A 19920-nucleotide genomic window follows, 5' to 3' on the forward strand; every position below is an offset into this window, starting at 1 on the left:
TACATATTGGGGGCAGACATTTAATGGTCTGAACCAATATTCATGGAAATACAGCCCAATAAAGAGCCATATCTAATGTTGCAAGCGAAGTTGGTTATCCTGTTAGAGAGTGTGTCTAACACACTAAAGCAGTCAGGCGGGTGCTTCTGTTTTGGGAGCATTAAAGGGTATGTCCACTGGCATACAAATTCCATCACAAGGGCAGCACATTGGCACAGTGGTCAGCATTGCTGTCCAACAGCACTAGGGTAATGAGTTCTATTCTTAACCACTACAATTTATTTGTGGAGTTTGTATGTTCTCACCATGTCTGTGTGAGCTCCCTCCAGGGACTTTAGCTTTCCCAAACGTTAGGGAATTCCCATTGGATGGGAATGGATGTGAACGATAAAAAAAATCTCTGTACAGTGCTGTGTAAAACGGTGTCTATATAATGGCTATGGTATGTACTAAGTTAAAGTTCCTCAATACCTGTAGCAGGAGAAGGCCTTTATACTGTGAGCAGCACAGCTTTATTCTACGCCGTCCTCTCTTTACCTCGCCTATTCAACACTGGACTGGACTGACCGTGTTCTCACATGTTTCTAAGTTTCGTATATTTACATATTATTCTGCTGTAAATAACCACCTGATGCTGACGTGTAAAACACGTCTCCAATCTAGCAACATATTGTACTCAACGTGCCGGACACTGGGCTGTACAAGACAGTATTGTGTTATTTTATTTACACAATGTCACATGAACGTCAGATCCAGAAATCTGCTGTTTTACAGTAGTTTAATATTCAGCCTTATGAAGGCTATACCCAATAATCGGCAATTTCAAAGAGGTAGTGATACGCGTCAGTTCGCTGGGCAATTTCATAAGCCGTCTCTCCCAGCGTATTTGTTAGGTGAGGTTTGATGTAGCGTTTCATGAGAAGAAGCTCCAACAATTGCCGGCTGTCTCTGTTGGCGGCAGCCAGGTGCAGTGGGGTCAGTAATCCCTTAGTTTGTGCGTTGATGTCAGCCCCCTGCTGCAGCAGGAAGGAAGCGACGGAAGTGTTATTCCACTTGCAGGCGCTGTGCAGTGGGCACCACCCGTCTATTGTGACCGCGTGCACGTCAGCTCCCTGAGCGATCAGTTCCCGCACCACACCCAGGTGGCCATTGTAGGATGCTCTGTGCAGCGGGGTGTAGTGGTCTTCATCCGTTGCGTTCACAAGATCAGGATGCACTGACAGGACTCGCTGAACGGTTTCCAGCTGCAGGGAGAAAATTAGCGGATATAAGAAACTATTGCAGTCGTTTTACAAGGACATTAAACTGAAACCAGACCATCATTTATGTATTGAAAGTTTCTAAAGACATGGTTGGGCTGGTCCAATGCCTAACAATTCACTAGGAGCTAATGACACTAGGGATGGGCAGAGCGATTCACCGTACTGAGTTGAGCCACATGGCACAACTCAGTGTAGTGTCTCGAGATAGTGTCTCAGGACACGGATCTTTAGAGCTGTAGGAAGCAGAGGTGCCGCCGACTCTGAGTGAGTTGCCGACAGCTCCGCCCCCCACAGTGCAGCACTACAGATCATTCTTTTGCACTGACTCTCCTGAGTCAGTGCACACCCCCCAAGCCCTGGCAGTAACAGCGCGACACAGAGTCAGTCGCTGACAGCTCCGCCCCCTACACTGCTGATCCGACCTGATCATACTTCTGCACTGACTCAGGCTCCCACTGGCAGAGAGGCTAGAGAGGTCTCGACACACCAATCGTTGCGTGACTCGAATCATTCGAACATCTGAATGATTCGAGTCATTGTGTTGAGACACTCACTCACTAGCCATCTCTAAACGACACCACCCAGTTGATGTCACTAGTTCCTAGATAACCGATAGGCTGGGTAATGCTTTGACTCTCAATATGGCTGTCACCGCTATGAGTTAGAGATGGCCGCTCTTTAATAGCAATTGTGCCCAGTAAACAAATGCACTCCCATGTTTGTAATCGTTTTCTCAGAATGTTGTGTTTAGAAATGGGGACGAGGTTCATCCATTTGGATCGGTACCATGACATACGGCCATGGAAACGAGCCTGCACAGCAAACAGTGTCATTTATTTTCCAGTCTATCGGCCAACGTGGGAGTTTGGGTGGTGCAGGGGGGACATTGTACCTATGGAGGCCTGTACAGACAGAGGCAGCTGTGTGCTTAGTTATAGTAATGGAAGGCACACAGCTGCTACTATACCTCCACAGGCTTCCACCAATGCAATGTCCCCCCTGCACCGCTGAATGGAGACAGAAGAACTCAGCGATTGGCTGATGACGTGATCACATGTACGGACCTCTTTTGTCTGTCTGTGAAGAGCGCCAGGTGAGGCCAGGGTAACTGCTGGAGCAGGTACTGAGAAGCTTAGCGCCAAGGAGCTGGCAATGCCTGCTACTGTGTCTGGTATAATATATGTGCGGGGCACATTGGCAGGAATATAATCAGTAAGGAGCACAATGGCTGATTTTTTATAAATATATATATAAAAAAATGAATAATGCAGATACCATACATATGTTGTAACCCACAGCAACCAGTTGTGATCGGCAAGACACTCATACACGAGGTCTGTCTTGTTCTCATGAAGCACAATGCAGTGCAGTCTGATAATCACCACTCGCACCATGAGACAGTCTTCACCATCATCCCGAGACTCCCGTATGACAGCTGAACATTACAGATCACTGCCCACACTGTGGAAATAGCAATCACAGTGTATGATGATAGCCTTAGTCTTACACTATACAGATAGAAGTGAACATCTGTTTGGTTGCTGTGGGCTATAACACATTTGGGCTCTGTGCACCTCTTTATTGAATAAACCCACAGACTTATTTCCCGTACTCTGTTATTTTCAGCAGCAAATAGCAGCAGCTCTTTAGGGTTGTCCTTCAGATGCTCCTCCTGTGCTTGGTACCATTCCTCGCTCTTCTCTTCATCTTCATCATCAGAGTCCCCCAGCCACAGGCTCTGGGTCCCGGTTGGAATGAGATGCCTGTGAGTTTCCAGTAGATCCAGCTGGTTAAAGTCATCGGGAAAGTAATCTAGTTTCTCCTGCAATTCGCATTCTTCCTCCGGAGTGTTCTCTGTGCCTGGGCCCTGCGCGGAGGTGACAGCAGCCAGCCTGGGAGAGTCCTGTTCCTGCAGGCTTGTCATCTGAAAGAGGCAGGGAAGAGGTATAGAAGAGGGTGAGTTTGGGGATCTTGGATAGATAACCAATTGCTTGGCTGGTCTAAAATGCAATGTCGCACTCACAGCGAGTGTACGTCATGGTGTAGACCAGGCCTGGCCAACCTGTGGCTCTCCAGCTGTTGTAAAACTACAATTCCCAGCATACCCTCCCACCGATCAGCTAGTAAAGCATGCTGGGACTTGTAGTTTCACAACAGCTGAAGAAACACAGGTTGGCCAGGCCTGGTGTAGATGAACAGGGGGGGGGGGGGGGGAATGGACCCAGAGGGTGTGCCTAGCCTTTCGAATTATAATATATTGGACCTGTGGTCCCGAGCCCCTTCCCACTCAAGGACCTCTTGCCCAACCTTAGTACAGCCCTGTACATGATAATAAAGCCAGTGGTGTAGCCAGCTTTGACAGGAGGGGTAGCGAACATGGAAAAATAAGCTCCCCTGAGCCAGGTGTTTCCCACATACCCCTTATAAGGCCTACCAAACCCCCCACATACCTCTCGCTGTATGTTTTGTTCTATACGCTCTCCCGTCCAATCTGCATATCCTGTATTGTGCTCCCCTTCCCATATTTGATCTGTATTATGGTTTATATCCCACCTCAAATAAACTGTAAATCCTGTATTGTGCTTTTCCCCTTCCCTCATCTGTATGTCCTGTAGTGTACATACCCCATTTCCTTGTTTTTGTACTGTGCACCCACATCCCCGTTGGTTTGTCCCGTACTGTTCTGCACCTTCCCCATCTGCATGTTTTGTATTATTCCCTCTCCCTTACCCCGATCTCTATGGTCAGTCCTCAGCAGTGCTCACACATGACATTAGTTTTTGACCGGCAACCTAGTAACATTACGTACGTGAGGCTGCAAGGAAGTCAGGACTAGCTAGATATCTGTATAGTCTGCTATGTAATTAGTGGGATAACACCATTCATTTAACCACCCAAGCTCTTAGTATTGCAAAACGGAGAGAAAAAAGAACAATAATGATAGATATGCCTGGCTATATCCTTGCCGCTAGAACGGCAAATCCTGACATGCACAGCAAGAGACGCGTTAGCGTATACGTGCACTGCATACGCGCCTCCATAGGAAAGCATGGTGCAATCACAGTGTGCGCCATAGCGTACTGTAGAGTATGTAGTCGCGGGGAATCGCATGGTGAGATGCATGTGCATGTTTATGGCGCGATCAGCCACAGTGTTAAGGTGCGTACACACTGGGCGATATCACTGAGCGATTACACGATTACAACATTGTAATCGTGCAATCGCTCAGTAATCGTGCGCTAAAATGTAGGAAACGACCAGCAATGCGCACGCCCGCTGGTCGTTTCCGACATTGCCCATCGCCTGAACATGCAGGCCAATCTGCCGATAACGACAGATTGCCCATGTTCAGGAATAATGGAGTGTGCCCTCACTTAACGACCGACAGGCACTGCAGGGGATCTGCAGGGGATCAGGAACGACTGTACGATTACAATGCCGTAATCATACTGTCTTTCCTGATCGCACAGTGTGTACGCACCTTTAAGGGGCCTATCCTTTAGCAGATAAATTTGAACGATGAACGATTTATCGTTCAGTCGTTCAATTTATCTGCTAATGGACAGGCTCTGAATGATAAAAATGCGCACTCCCGCGGCCGACAAATTTTGTCTTTTGTCTCTCCAACATGTTGGTCAATTATCGCTTATCGCTGACATATATTAGAAATATCGGTCGCGGTAAATGACGAACGACATTTTTAATGAAAATGAATAGAAACGTAAAAAAAAATCCACTCCCTGAATGATGTCATGCAATATCGTTCGTCGTTTGCAAAAATCTGTCATGTACATGACAGATATCTGTCACCACAGCCCCAGGAATTTTCAAGGGATAATCTTTTGCCTTTCATCTTTTGAAAAAGATCTGCTAATGGATAGGCCCCTTAACTGGGAACATCTGTATGCATTAGTAAAACGCTATAGAAACTCCTGGAGGGAACCAGTCAGCTACAAGAACATAACACAAAGACCTATAAATGCCCAAGCACAGACACCTCCTCAGTCCTCACCTACCTTCCAGGCTGCTGTTGCTGCTGTCTTTCTCCTAGTCTTGCCTGACAGACAAAAAAAAACTACAGTTCCCATGATGCTTTGCTACCATGTCCCTTCACTTCCTGTATGCCTCTGCTGCTTCTTCTTCATCCACTAGAGGCTAAACAGGACGCTAGACATGTGAACGACACAGAAGCCATTTTGTCGTTGCCCTGTGCTGAGCTTTCGCTATTCAAAATCTCTGAGAAAATGGAGTCCAAGCCTAAGCTGTAGTCGCCTGGTAGGAGACATTTTCTCTTCTCACAGGGCCTTTGACAGAAACGTGAAGAAAATGACTTTATGATTAAGATAATAAATACGCTATTATCACTGACAATGGGGATACATCTGCTGTTATATCCAAATAGTCACAGGCAATTAGGGAGTGGCTGGTACAGATCTCATTAGGGAAGTGTGTAGTTACTTTCTGTTTGACTGAATCCCCCGCTCAGAGCAGAGCATGCTGGGAGTTGTAGTTTCTTCTGCAGCTCCCAGCATGCTCACATTTTTCCCGGGATCTGATGCAGACTGTGTGAGTGAGGTGGGTATTGCATCAAGTTGTATTGTGTCACTGTAATTGCCATGCAGTGTTATTCCCTCTAGCAAGCTGCCATGTACACTACCTGTTACTCCATACCTCTGTAGGACATATATATATATATATATATATATAATATTGTGCTATGTTCTGGGCCTATATATATGTATAAACAGACAAATGAAAGAAGTAAGCCTGGTTAGTATGTGAGGTTGGGAACTTCATCATTATTTATCTGCACCTGCTGTATATCTGTATTTCCCTGTATTGCTTTGTGGTAACTAATATAATAAAGTGACCCTTTGCATGCTCTGTTACTCAGCTCCCACCTTTCAGCCTCAGATGGTCAGTAACCAAGCTGAAACATTTTATTATGCTCTTAATGGTAGTATCACTGTGTACATGGGAATAGATGGCTCTCATTTAGAAATACTGGGAGTAACCACGTTTAGTAGGGTAAATAAGGGGTCTGTTTATTAAAACTCCCTATTCTGCCCTGCAGACAGTGATACCCTAACCCTCCTCCCTTAGTGCCTAAACCTCCCCTCCCCTCCCCTCCCCTGGTGGTGCCTAACCGTAACCCCCTCTGCCTGGAGCTTAACCCTAACCTCCCCCCACCCGCAGTCCCCACGGGATGCCTAAACCTAACCCCCCCCTGCTAACAGCTACCCGGCCCCGCTGTACGTATGGTCGGGCTGTCGGGATTCCGGCGTCGGGATCTCCAGCTATGTAGGGATTCCGTCGCTGGTCTTCCCACGCTGATCAGGATTCCAGCGCTGAGATTATGGCAGTCGGCATCTCGGCCGCATCCCCATGTACCCAGTCTGTCCCCCGATACTATCGCCTCCTCAGGCTGATGTTAGTGTATATGCTGGGTCACCTCTGTCCGCCCACAGCTTTGTTCCATTGCTCACTGTAGTGGGAACTGGACTGGTGGTCCCCACTGCACATGCATGTTGGAGATGGGACAGACCCTAGCAGATTATTATATAGATATATTTATATATGTTTTTCTACACTTTTTATATGTATTTTTTTTTTTGTAACTAGTTACTGGAAGCCCAAGACCGGGCTTCTACCACAGTGCACATGTGTGACCCCCAGTAGGTCAGATCTTGTATGTGCAGAAGGGACTCTGACCTGCTAGCAAAGTGGTCAGTCTCTGCTTATGGCGGTTGTCTGGTATCACACAGGTGCCCCTGCAATTTTTTTTTTTTTTATTTAATATTCATTGTCCCGAAAAAGATTTGATTGTGGCGATAGAATTTCTTCTCATTTCATAAAACGGCCCCCTACTGACCCACCTATCTATATGGACAGAAATCCTGTTGACTTAAGCTGGGTAATCAAGTGATGTGTACCCAGTAGATCTGTCGAACCGACATATCAGATCCTGGGTACACCTCAGAATGTTGTCATGAATGGTGGAACGATCAGTCGTTCCGTCCTTCATTATACTTCATGGCACCGCATGCGATATCATCAGGTTTGATGTGCAGCGCATCAAACCAGACGGCGTGGCATGCATCCGCGGGAGCGCAAATATCGTGCATACACACTGCACCAGTTGTCGTTCCGGTTTGACCAAATCGGAACGACACAGCTCCAGTGTGTATCCAGCTTAACTAATAGGTTCTCAGACTCGTTCCTCTGAACTTCAAACAGTTCATGTTTTCCAGGTCTCCTCATAGAATCACAAGTGAAATATTTAGCTGACCTGTGGATCTTTAAAAATGTGTCAGTGAGTAATGAATACACCTGTGCACCTGCTAGGTGACCTGGTAAAATATGACCTGAGGACCGAATTAGAGAACCACTGGGCTAGCTCATCACAAAAAAGGGCAGAGGGTTTATAGTTATTTACAGCTACAAGTTTCTATCATATTTGTAGATACTTATACACGGTGAGTCTCCCATATCCAAAATGCTTGGGACCAGGGGTATTTTAGGTAACGGAATATTTCGTATTTTTTTTTTTAAATATCTTTTTATTGAACAGCAATAAAACAGTTATACATTGCACAATCCAAGAATTAGAGAAAATAAAATTGTCTGATAAACGACTAGTCTGTTTCTTGGAACAAACAATATACAAACTACTGTTAATCTTTTCAAACTTTTTTTGGAAAATAGTACAAATATAGATTGAAATTATGTCAAAGTACAAAGAAACAAAGTACTTGAATATAATATAATGTAGAAAATTACAAAATTACAAATACTGTATAAAAAAATCAATATAGTACACCGTATAGAAATGCAAGTAAATATACAATCAATGTCACTCAAACTATGCAACTTATAGAGCCAGTGTAAGCAGCAATTGAATTTTGAGTTAACCAATTATCACATCAACTTCGGTATATCAGTCAATCGTTGCGTCAATATAATCTACATCAATGCAGAATTATATTAGAAAAAAGGGGGGGAGAGTTAGAATAAAATGATAAAAGAAACAGAAGAAGAAAGAAAGGTGAAATAGAAATAGAGGGGGAATCACTGACAGAAGGTGAGAGATACCTTGTCTGGGGGGATTCACAGAGAGCTACATATAAATAGCACAAATAGGGGCATTTTAAGTGATATTTCTTAGCATAAACCATTCCGTGTGATCAAAGACTTTCCATATGTTATTCTGAATCTGGACCGGTAAACATTGTATGTATGGTTCCCATTTTTTGGAAAAAATCCGTACCCCTCTTTCGATGTTAAAGATAGCCATACGTCTCTCCGCATAAATTACCTCCAGCAGCGCAGTTTTCCATTCCATTAGTGTAGGTGCTGATTTTGAGATCCAGTAATTAAGGATAAGTTGTTTAGCTACTGTAACCATGACTCTCAGAGCAGGTTTCCATGGGCCCAAGGAGGACTCAGACTCCCATATTGAAAATTCTGCGAAAATAAGAGCTGCCGCATTTTTGGACAATTTAAGATGTATCGTATTATTTAGATAACACAAAATTTTATTCCAAAATCTATGGATCTTTCTGCAGTACCAGAGGTTATGCGAGAGAGAGGCATTAGAGCAGTCACATTTCACACAATTTCCCTCCTCCAGTGGCACAAAATGTCTCCGTTGGGCCGGGGACATATATGTACGATTTAAAATTCTAAGATGAATTTCTTGAAGTCTCGCTGACTTAAGGCAGGGTAAAACACAATCCAGATTCGCAACAAATGGCTCCAAGTCACATAATTCGGGTATCTCTGTGTGCCAAGCTTCCGCAACTGGTGCCCAAGCATGTATAGGAATTTCAATCAGGTATTTATATAAATGAGCTATTCTGAATTTGGTTGAGCGACATAAGAGTAGAATGCGACCCATTGTATCTGTGTTAATTGAGATCCATAAAGGATTATCTAAGGATTGAATGAAATGACGTACTTGTAGAAACATAAAAAATTGTGTACGAGGGATGTCATTTATCCTGTAATTGTACAAAGGAGAGCAAATTGCCACCCGGATCAAATACATCTTTGATGGACATGATTCCCTTTTGATTCCACATTTTAAAAAGAGGAATGTCAAGTGAAGGGGGAAAACAGGGATTACCCCATAAGGGGATGTACGGGGATGAAAAAGGATTTTTCCCCAAATGTGTATTAACCTTCAACCACGTAGTGTAAGTGTCCCAGAATAAAATATTAGAACGAAATATCTTAGGAATGTGTATTTTAGGGGTGTGTAACAAGGCTGCTGGGGCATATGGGTGAAATAATGCTTCCTCCAAGTCAGGATTAGTATAGTGATCGGTATGTAATAACCAATCAGTTATATATCGGAATATGGCAGCTTTTGCAAATGCAGAGATGCTTGGGATGCTCAGCCCTCCATTTTTTTTCAATAGGTAAGCTCGGGAACGCGGCATTCTGGGTTTCTTGTACTGCCAAATGAATTTAAAAAAGATCTGCGTAAACTTCAGTACATCCACTCTTGTTAAAGTAATGGGTAAAGTTTGTAAAAGATAGGCTAGTTTCGGGAACACCACACTCTTTATTACAGTTACTCGTCCGAGTAGAGAGAGTTTAAGATCTTTCCAATTCTGGAGTTGGGAGTTTAATCTATTTAGCAATGGAGAGAAATTAAAAGCATATAGAGAGGATAATTGAGCTGGTATAAATATACCTAAGTATTTTAATTTATGTGTTGCAATTGTGAAAAGAGAGGCTATGTGGGGATGTGTAGCTAAAAAAGTAGCTGCATCAATAGGGAGCAACTCAGATTTACTCACATTGATGCGATAACCTGCAAATGATCCAAATGTGGTAATTAGATCCAGAAGTGTAGGGATGGATCGTAGGGGGTCAGATATAAAAAGCATCATATCGTCTGCAAATAAAGACAATTTACATGTTTGGTTTCTGATAGTAATACCCTTTACCTCCGTTTCCTGTCTTATTGCTATTGCCAATGGTTCTAGCGCAATTGCAAACAAAAGTGGAGAAAGCGGGCAACCCTGTCTCGTCCCTCTCTGTGTACAGAATACAGGTGATAAATATCTATTAGTGAGAATCTGAGTAAGGGGAGAAGTATATAAGGATCGTATGATCTCAACAAAAAGGGCGGGCATACCAAACCGACGCAGAGATTCAAACAGGTGATCCCAGGTTACCAGATCAAACGCTTTTTCTGCGTCTAAAGACAACAAGAACCTGGGATCACCCGTCTCGCCCATATGCAGAGACTGCAGCACCGTAAGGACTTTCCTAATGTTTGTGACAGAATTTCTGCCACAAATAAACCCGGTTTGGTCCGGGTGTATGATAGACGGGAGAATCAACTTCAACCGCTCTGCTAAAATTTTTGTCAATAATTTATAGTCTACGTTAAGTAGAGAAATGGGTCTATATGATGAAGGCAAAAGGGGGTCTCTGCCTGACTTCGGCAGAACTTTTATAATGGCCGAATTAAAATAGTGAGGGATTATTTTACTATCCATTATGGAGTTAAATACATTAGTTAAAGTCTCTGTGATTTGGGGACGTAATATTTTGAAAAACTCCCCACTCAGACCATCTGGGCCTGGGGCCTTGAACGTCTTGAGAGATTTAACAGCCTGATCTACCTCTTCATGTGTAATTTTGCCAATCAATATATCAGCCTGTGCAGATGAAATCTGTGGCAGGGTGTGTGATTCCCAAAAAGCCTCCTTTTTAGTGATATCTATTGGGTCTTGGGAATAGAGGTTTTGGTAGTAACGGAAAAAGATATTCGCGATATCTTTGCCATTGAATTGTATGGCAGAGCTTTCATCTTTGAGAGCTGCAATATTATTATGTGGCTTGGTACCTCTCAGCATGTTTGATAGGAGTCGGCTAGGTTTGTTGCCGTATCGAAAGAAATGTAATTTACCTGAGTATACATATTTATCATCCATTTGAGTGAGGATTTGATCAAAGTGTAACCTGCACTCACCATATGCGGCTCTAGTCACCGGTGAGGATGAAGCTCTTAGAGCTTGAAATGCGGATGTTAAGGCCGTCTGTGCAGATCTATAAGTGGCGTCCTGTTCAGCCTTATATTTTGTCATAAAGGAGATAATTTCCCCCCTAATCACCGCCTTAGCAGTTTGCCAATATAAACCTGGGTTATCTTTATGTATTTGGTTGTTCATTTCGTAATTGGCCCAAGCAGACTCTAGCATTGACTTAAATTTAAGGGATGAGGCTAATTTTGCCGGAAATCGCCATTGGGAGTATGAACCCAAAAGGAATTTCCCCTGTACATCCACCCACACCGGCGCATGATCCGAAATAGCTATAGTTTCAATCGATGTATCGATAATCATTGGGGATATTGAGTTAGATAAGTAAAAATAATCAAGCCTAGAAAAGGCGTTATGAGTGGCTGAGTAGTACGTGTATTCCAGATCAGTGGGGTGTCTCATTCTCCACACATCTAATAAATTCAATTCTTTGGCTATATAATTTAAACCTATTTTTGGTTGTTTGGGGGAGGAATGAGAGAAAGTTTTCCTATCTAAGGTTGGGGAAGCGACCAGATTGAAATCACCCCCTAATATAATCTTAGAATCTGCAAAAGAATATAATTTGTTAATCAATCCTAAGAAAAAATATTTATCATATATATTGGGACCATAGACATTACACAAACAATATCTAGTGCCGTCTAGCGTGACATCCATAAGAATGTATCGGCCCTCTTGGTCCACATCAGAGGAGTGAATATCGAATTGAATACCCTTGCGTATTAGGATTACCACTCCACGTGACTTAGAACCAAATGATGATGACGCCAGTACCTGGTGGTGCAGTGTGTTTAGCTTGGCGTGTTCTGTGGGAGTTAAATGAGTCTCCTGTAAATAAGTGATATCGGATTTAAGCTTATTAAGATATGTCAATATGCGCTTTCTTTTCACTGGTGAGTGAATCCCCCTGACATTCCAGGTGCAAAACCTAAGGTGGGAATGCATCACAAGGTGTGGAAATTAGGTAATGCAAATAGTAAAAAAGTGTAGTATAAATGTTAATATACTCCCCATAATACCGGTTGGTGTTAGGTAGGTTCATAATAATATGAATGTCGGCTCTAGTATAAGTCATAAATAAGCTATGAAGGGCATGAGCTTCGTGATTCATACAGTATAAAGAAACAAATAAACAAATGGACATAGACATAAAAAGAAAATAAAGAAAGACGCTGATATGCATAGATTGCGAATCAAATGCAAACATATAACCAAAACTATAGTCATTGATCTCAGCCTATTGAAAAGGAAAAAAAAAAAAGACAATAGTCTTAATAATAACTATAAAGCAACGTCACAAGTATATATGTAATTATAATCCTAAATCAGACTATAAACATATTTTTGAAGAAAAGGGTAAAACCTGGTAAAGGCATCAAAATAGGTATGGGACATCTTCCCGTAATCAATCATTATGGTCCATCGTGGAGGGGTCCGAGGACTCTTTTACTTCGTTAAGGAAAGCCTGGGCGTCAGCAACTTCTGTGAAATCTTTAGGGCCTTGAGATGAGAAAATGCGAAGTCTAGCTGGGAATAAGAGCGCGAAGCGAGTCCCTGATTGGATGAGCTGAGAGCAGACAGGGGACATATTTCTGCGTGCTCTGGCAACCTCCGCGGAGTAGTCCTGGAACAAGAGGATACGTTGGCCATCCCACTGAAGAGGGCCCTTCTGTCGAGCAGTTGACCATATCAGATCCTTGTGACGAAAATTTAAGCACTTGAAGATAACAGCTCTAGGGCGTGAGATGTTAGAATCGCGAAAAGGACCTAATCTATGTGCTCGTTCTATCTCAAAATTATTCAGTTCAGCCGAGATGCCGAGTAGCTCAGGGAGATCGGTTTGAAGAAATTTAGTGAGATCGTTGCCTTTAATCGTTTCCTTAAGACCCAGAAGTCGCAGGTTGTTGCGTCTGGACCTATTTTCCAGATCGTCTACCTTGGATAGTAATTGTTGTTGTGTGGTCGACATGGTAGCAACTTGTTGTTTTAGTTCCGAAAGTTCATGAAAGTTGACTCCGATCCTGTTTTCATTTTCACGCACTTGTTGTGAGACAGAGGACATTTGCGTCTTAATATCCGCCAGTGCCCCCATGAATTTATCCGCTTGGTTTTGCAGTAGTGGTTCCACTGTTTCTTTAATGGCTCTAACTATCTCTGCATATGAGAGAGGAGCAGGAACCGGGCCCATTGTGTTATGGGTAGTAGCGGGTTCGGAACTATGTGTGTGTGGCATGTTTTCCACAGGGTCTGTAGGTTGATCTGTACGTTTGCTACTACCCCTGGCTCGATTTGCCTTGGGGGTGGGCTGTGGAGCCATGAACTTATCCATGTAGAGATTGGTCTTAATTTTCACCAGGTTATGATAATACTGAGGAGTGTGTTGCTTAGAAATGGCTGTGATCACAGACAGGAGATCCTTTACATTTCAAATAATTGTGAAGTAACTTGAAAAATAGGGCTGGAGCACCATCTGGTGGTAGAAGCTGGCACTGTAACTATTCCCCAGAGTAAAGGATATGTACATAAATATTGCCAAATTTATCATCAGCTATAGCTGGGGATTCAAAAGAAGTATAGAGTTGCAAGACTTCTGTTTATAAGCAGCTGTACGTTCTCCAGTATAGGGCTTTAACTGGTAACACACAGTACCTTGTCTCCTGTATATGCAGTGTCTGCAAAATGGCGCCGTCTGTAAAAGGACCTTGAAAGGAGCCAGCGTCTGCCTTCTGCAATTATGATATGCGGTCGCGGGGACCCGTCCAGCGGCGTCCCCGTGTGTTCCCCTTGCTGCTCGCACCCACCAGCTGACTGTCTGTGAGCCAGCGTCGCGGGGTTTGGCAGTGGACCAGGCGCGATGCAGGAGCCGGGAGGCGAGGGCCGGAATCCAGCACCACGCACCGCGTCTGCAGTAGGCCGCGAGGTCCGGCAGCCCGAGTCCGGGAACCAGGATCCCGCTAGGCAATGGGAACACCCGCCTTGGGGGCAGAGATGGCTTGTGGCGGTAGGAGAGCCAAGAAGCACCGCGCACGGCCGGAGGGACTGGATCAGCAGGCTCAGTCGTAACGGAGCCCCGACTCCATGCAGCTTTCCTCCTCGGCTTCCAGGCCACGCCCCCTGATTATTGCCTTTAATTGATCCACAAGAGCCAATCCTGGCTGTATCAGTTGGGACTGCGGCATGTTCTCTAAATCACCAATTATTCCCTATATTTCTATTTTATGCTTCCAGTCTATTGTTGCATCAGGCTGCAATGCTTCCTACTGTGACAGCCACTTGAGGTGTAGATGTTGATGTGCCACACCAGTACTAGGAGATACCCCCCCTCAGCACACCCCATGCAGTATCCTGAGCCTTGGTGCTGGCCCTGCCTGAATTACTGCACACAGGCCCTGCCTACCTGCACACTCTGATATAACGTCACATTACAGGCAATGTGCGCCTGCCCTGCCCCACTCTCTGTACAACCACAAGTCCCAGCGCGCCCACCCCTTTCCATAGCACTAGTACAGTCTACTAGGGCGCGCAGTGCATTCTGGGACCCGTCTGACTGGATTCGAATATTTCGTATTTTTAATATTTTCATATCATACTGAAATATTTTGGGAATGAGACCCAAATATACACACAGAATGCAGGTAATTTTATACAATATTTTGAATAATTTTGTGGCTCAAGCAAAGTTTGTGTACAGAAATTAAATTAATTTATGTTTCATATATACCTTATAGAGACAGCCTGCAGGTCATTTTATACAATAATTTTAATAATTTGTGCCTTAGACAAAGTTTGTGTACATTGAACCATCAAAAATCAAAGGTTTCATTATTTCAGTCATGCTAAAAATATTACGTATTTGGATATGGGAGACTCTGTAATATCTATCAAAAAACTTAACAGGGGAATAGAAGTTTCTGAGATTGTGTAAAAAATATGTAGATTTTATATATATATATATATATATATATGTATATATATATATATATATATATATATATGTATATATATATATATATGTATATATATATATATATGCTTGTTTTCTTATCAAGAAGTAATCTGTAATGTATTTTTCATGTTATGGCTAGGGCTGCCGACCAGGAGGATAGTTGGGTACCAGGCCTGCCAGGACATGTGCAGCCATGCCTCCAAGTTGTTCTGAGCAAATATGGACTTCATTATAAACCTGTATTATACCTCACATAACTTGCTGTTATTGCATTGGAAGACTGCAAGGAATAGGATGTTGTTCTGTTTTCCTCTCTCTATTTTGGAGGTGATAAATGAGTCACAGGGCCTGATTCAGAGCTGAACGCTCTGAATCAGGGCCCTCCTACCTTTTTTTGGAGCGTCCTCATGGACGCTCGCATAGCTGTGGGTTACCAGCCACAGATATAGCGAGCGTCCATGATGATGGTCTTGACCATCGCGACCATCGGGCTTGCGACAGAGACCCTGCGGTAGGGTCTCGCTGCCACAAGCCCTGGAGTGATTTTGGCTCTATCAGAGCCAAAATCACTCCCACTGACATCACTAGTGATGTCAGTGGGGCCGGCTTGAGACGGTAGGCGTTCCCCTGGGAACGCTTCCGTCTGGCAGGCACGCCCCCCCATCAATATCGACAGCACGCCCCCTTTGGTGCAAGACCCGGAGCGATGGAGAGCCCGACGCTCGTCTGGTCTCGCGCATACGCACGATGGAGCTCCCTCCGTCGTGCGCATGCGCAGTGGGGGAACATCGACCCGCTTGCGAGCGTACTGCCGCTCACGAGCGGGTCTGAATGACCCCCACAGTGTTTATGTACTGATTTGAGGGCTCTGTCCCACCATAAACACTGCTTTGCCAGTGACGTGCGTGGCAGTGGATGGGGATATTGAGCGGTAAGGGGCAACATAGTTCTTCAAATGTTTTCGGCATGCCCCAATGGCAACATTTCTACACTATCTGCCGATTCCCAATATTCCAAAGTTGAGGCATTAGCTATATCCAAAGTATTTTATGCATAAACCGGCATTTATTAAATGCCTCTTTGAGGACACATTTTTAGGATTTCTCACTTATAATAAATTAGCTAAAGTACCCGGCGTTGCCTGGATTTAAAGTTTGAAGTTATTAAGTTTTATTGTGTAAAGTTGTCCAAATCCATCCAGTGGAAGGCCCAGAACAGGCTCCCTGGGTCAAAGTTCTGCCTGCGCACTACGCTGTGAGGTCCGACCAGACCCCAACCCATACCTCCCAACTGTCCCGTATCCAGCGGGACAGTCCTGTTTTTCTGGGACTGTGCCACTGTCCCACCCGCGGGCTTCAGTGTCCCGCAGTGGGGGGGAAGTTGGGGGGAGCACAAACCGCTGCTCTGCATAGCAGAGCAGCAGGTGTGCAGGAGGAGAACAGATGCCGGGTGCATGCACACGGCATCTGTTCACTAGTGTAGGGAGAGCCGGGCACGCCCCCATAGTGACGAAATTGGGGGAAGCCACGAGGCTCCATCCCATTTTCCATAGGCTCCACCCCTTTCTGAATGTTGGGAGGTATGCCAACCTCTCCATTAGACATCCCAGACCAATTTCCACCCATCTGTTAAGTTTTCATCCAAATTATCCAGTGGAAGGCCCAGAACTGGCTCCCCGGGTCAAAGTTCTGCTCAGCGTACACCAGTGGGAGGTCCGACTAGGACCTTAACCCCCTAGTATGTCTTCAGGGATTCAGTGTTATAACTCTGTGAAGTTTTTGTCCAAATCCATCCAGTGGAAGGCTCAGAACACTCTCCCCGGGTCAAAGTTCTGCCCAGCGTACACCAATGAGAGGTCCGACCAGGACCCTAACCCCCCTAAAACCTGGCCAGGATCCAACAGGACCACCTCGCATTGGTTTCATCCCAATCGGTGCAGGGGTGTATTGTCAAGTAATTATGTATTATGTCGTCCAAATCCATCCAGTGGAAGGCCCAGAACAGACTCCTTGGGTCAAAGTTCTGCCCGGCGACCGACGCTGTGATGTCCAACTGGGTCCCCAACCACTCCATTAGGCATCCAAGACCAATTGCCACCCCTCTGTTAAGTTTTCATCCAAATCCATCCAGTGGAAGACCCAAACCAGGCACCAAGGGTCAAAGTTCTGCCCAGCTTACACCAATGGGAGATCCGACCGGAACTTCAACCCCCAATATGTCTTCAGGGTTACAGTGTTACCACTCTGTGAAGTTTTCCTCCAAATCCATCCAGTGGAAGGCTCAGAACAGGCTCATCGGGTCCTAACAGGCTCCATGGATCAAAATTCTGCTCGGCGCACTCTGTCTTGAGGACCCCAACCACTACATAACGCATCCCAGACCAATTGTCACCCCTCTGTGAAGTTTTCATCCAAATCCATCAAGTGGAAGGCTCAGAACAGGCTCCTCGCGTCAAGTGACCCCGGGTCAAAGTTCTGTCCAGCTTACAGCCATGGGAGGCCCGACCGGGACCCTACCCCCCCCCAATTAAAATCAGGCCAGGATCCAACTGGACCACATCGGTTTCATCCCAATGGGTGCAGGGGTGTCCACATGCATAACCGGACAGACAAACAGACCAATGAGTTTCATGTATAAGATATTGGTCCTACAAAAAAACCTAAACAAGGTTACATTTCTATAATCTGTTAAATTATACCTGTTGCCTGCAGTCAGAAGGGGCCACTATAGTCAGGAGAATGCACCAAGCATCAGTGAGGTACTGTGCCTCATTAGTTCTTAATGAATTCATATGCTGGGTTCTCATGAATATATTGGATCAGCAGGCAAAACCGCTGCTGTTGGTAAGTACAGATTTGGGAACTATGTTGATGCAGTTTTGGATTTCTTGGGGATTTGTAGTTATACAATAATGTACTCTAAATAGGGGTAATCATGATGTATAGAGCCATAAACCATTTCAACTTATAAGATAGCATGGAGGGGTAATTTGTATTCATCTTAGGACTGTAAATGTAAATGGTTTAATTATATATTGTAGCTGAGCAAAACAAGCAGTTATATTACTACTAAAGCTACTCCTCTTTAATCACTTTGCTGTGCATTGTTCATTCTCGTGCTGGCCTCACAATTATAATCCGTTCCTTGCTGTAATTTAAATTTTTTTTGCATTTGTTTAGCGTCAATGATGACTCTTTCTCTAGATTGCTTCATTTCTTTTCTTTGTTCTATATTATTACTGCAATTATGCACTCTTACATCACTGCATGAGGTGTCATTTTATGTGTAAAACTATAATAACATGTTAGTACATACTCACTATTCGTATTTTTTGTTGTAGGCTTCAAATAACTGACTTTGCATCCGCTCTGCGTGCTGCACGGCCTAAACATGAGCTCGTCTGGAAATGCTCCGTAAGTAACCAGAGGTTTTATTTTCAGCATTATAACTACAGTGCATAGTTGCAAACCATCAGTAACATTGCTAGTAGTCAATAAAAAAAAGGCAATTAAAATATATGGACTGTTCAGAGCAGCACAGAGTATTTCAGGAGATGCGTGTGATGATCTTGGGAGGCAGTGTCTTGTCTGTTTGAGTGAGTGAATGAGTATGGACAGGGCTACATGTGACAGTATGACCCAAGCTTAGAGTCCGATCATGGATAGCAGGGTCCTCTGACAGCACAGAGCAATGAGGTCGGGGACCTGTCACACTCCTGCAGAAAGATTATAGAAGAGAACGCCTCTGTATGACATAATTTTCATGCTTCCAATGTGTTTTACTGCATTTCACTATTCTATAAGTATTGCTTTGGCAAAACAAGGTTATTTTGAGTGTTTTTTTGTTTTTTTCCTAAAATTATTTCTAGGCTTTAAGAAAAGTGTAAAATGTGGCGCTCACATTATCTTAAATAGAATGAAGTGAATGTACACTGGTGGCCAAAATTGTGGACACATTTTGAAATTTTAATGTTTTTCAACTTCGAATGCTTATAAAAACTGTTTTACTTCACGCAGTGCAATGATTCATATATCAAATGAAAGGAAATGTAATGCTGAATTCAACACAATAAACAGGTAAAGTATTTGCATTACAAGGGAAGTTATGCTACTTTCAGTCAGACAGATCACAGATGCATGAGATTCAAGAAGCGGATTGAGGTAACAGCTACTACCAGCCAATCGGAATCGTCATTCGGAGGACCAATCAGCTATGGTTTATGAGCAGGTGCATGATTCAAAGGTGGGAAAGGTCAGTTCGGCTGTTTAATTTTGCAGAATAAAGTTGGTTACTGAAGTGCAATTACGGTTGGATGTTTGTGTGTATTGTTTAGTGCTATTGACGGTGTAAAAAATAAATAAAACAATGTCGTCCAGGCAAAGTTGTGACTGGTCAGCCAGGAAGAAATCCAGGATTGTGGTGTTACGTGAAAATGGTCTTTCGTATGCAGCAATTGCGGGAGAAGTTGGTGGGAATGTGACAACATCAGGAGTACGAAAGTTTTGTTTCTACTTCAGGGTCCATAGGGTATCCACAGGATACCTTGGGGTATAGGTGTGACGTCAGTCATCGGGCACCAAAGAGTTAAGCTTTCAGCCTCCCAGGTCCCCGCTGATCACATGGTCCTGAGTCCCCAGGCAGGGGGCTCCCT

At 44.1% G+C, this 19920-nt stretch overlaps 2 protein-coding genes across 2 annotated transcripts in view; one reads left to right on the forward strand and one right to left on the reverse strand.

Moving 5' to 3' along the window:
- Window positions 1-700: 700 nt before the first annotated feature.
- On the reverse strand, window positions 701-5353 carry ANKRD49 (ankyrin repeat domain 49). The gene is made up of 3 exons (XM_088455720.1): window positions 5279-5353; window positions 2875-3186; window positions 701-1244 (listed from the first exon to the last, which is right to left on the reverse strand). Exons 1-3 carry the CDS (start codon window positions 5348-5350, stop codon window positions 801-803), a joined length of 828 nt encoding a protein of 275 aa, XP_088311846.1. The 5' UTR covers window positions 5351-5353; the 3' UTR covers window positions 701-800.
- A 417-nt stretch (window positions 5354-5770) lies between these two features.
- MRE11 (MRE11 double strand break repair nuclease) overlaps window positions 5771-19920 on the forward strand; it is a 266838-nt gene continuing 252688 nt past the window's right edge. The window contains exons 1-2 of the mRNA XM_088455727.1: window positions 5771-5837; window positions 18610-18682. Of these exons, the coding sequence (XP_088311853.1) occupies window positions 18660-18682 (23 nt within the window). The 5' untranslated portion in view covers window positions 5771-5837; window positions 18610-18659. The remainder of the gene's footprint in view (window positions 5838-18609; window positions 18683-19920) is intronic.

The sequence above is a fragment of the Taudactylus pleione genome, unplaced genomic scaffold (assembly GCF_031769625.1).
Source record: "Taudactylus pleione unplaced genomic scaffold, aTauple2 ptg000667l, whole genome shotgun sequence".
NCBI classification, from domain to species: Eukaryota; Metazoa; Chordata; class Amphibia; order Anura; family Myobatrachidae; genus Taudactylus; species Taudactylus pleione.

Bases quoted from the DNA above. Each gene is read 5' to 3' on its own strand.
- ANKRD49 (XM_088455720.1), bottom strand. From the start codon at position 5,350: ATGGGAACTGTAGTTTTTTTTTGTCTGTCAGGCAAGACTAGGAGAAAG. The intron at 3,187-5,278 runs GTAGGTGAGGAC...TGCCTCTTTCAG, and splicing joins CAGCAACAGCAGCCTGGAAG to ATGACAAGCCTGCAGGAACA. The intron at 1,245-2,874 runs GTACGGGAAATA...TTCTCCCTGCAG, and splicing joins TTGCTGCTGAAAATAACAGA to CTGGAAACCGTTCAGCGAGT.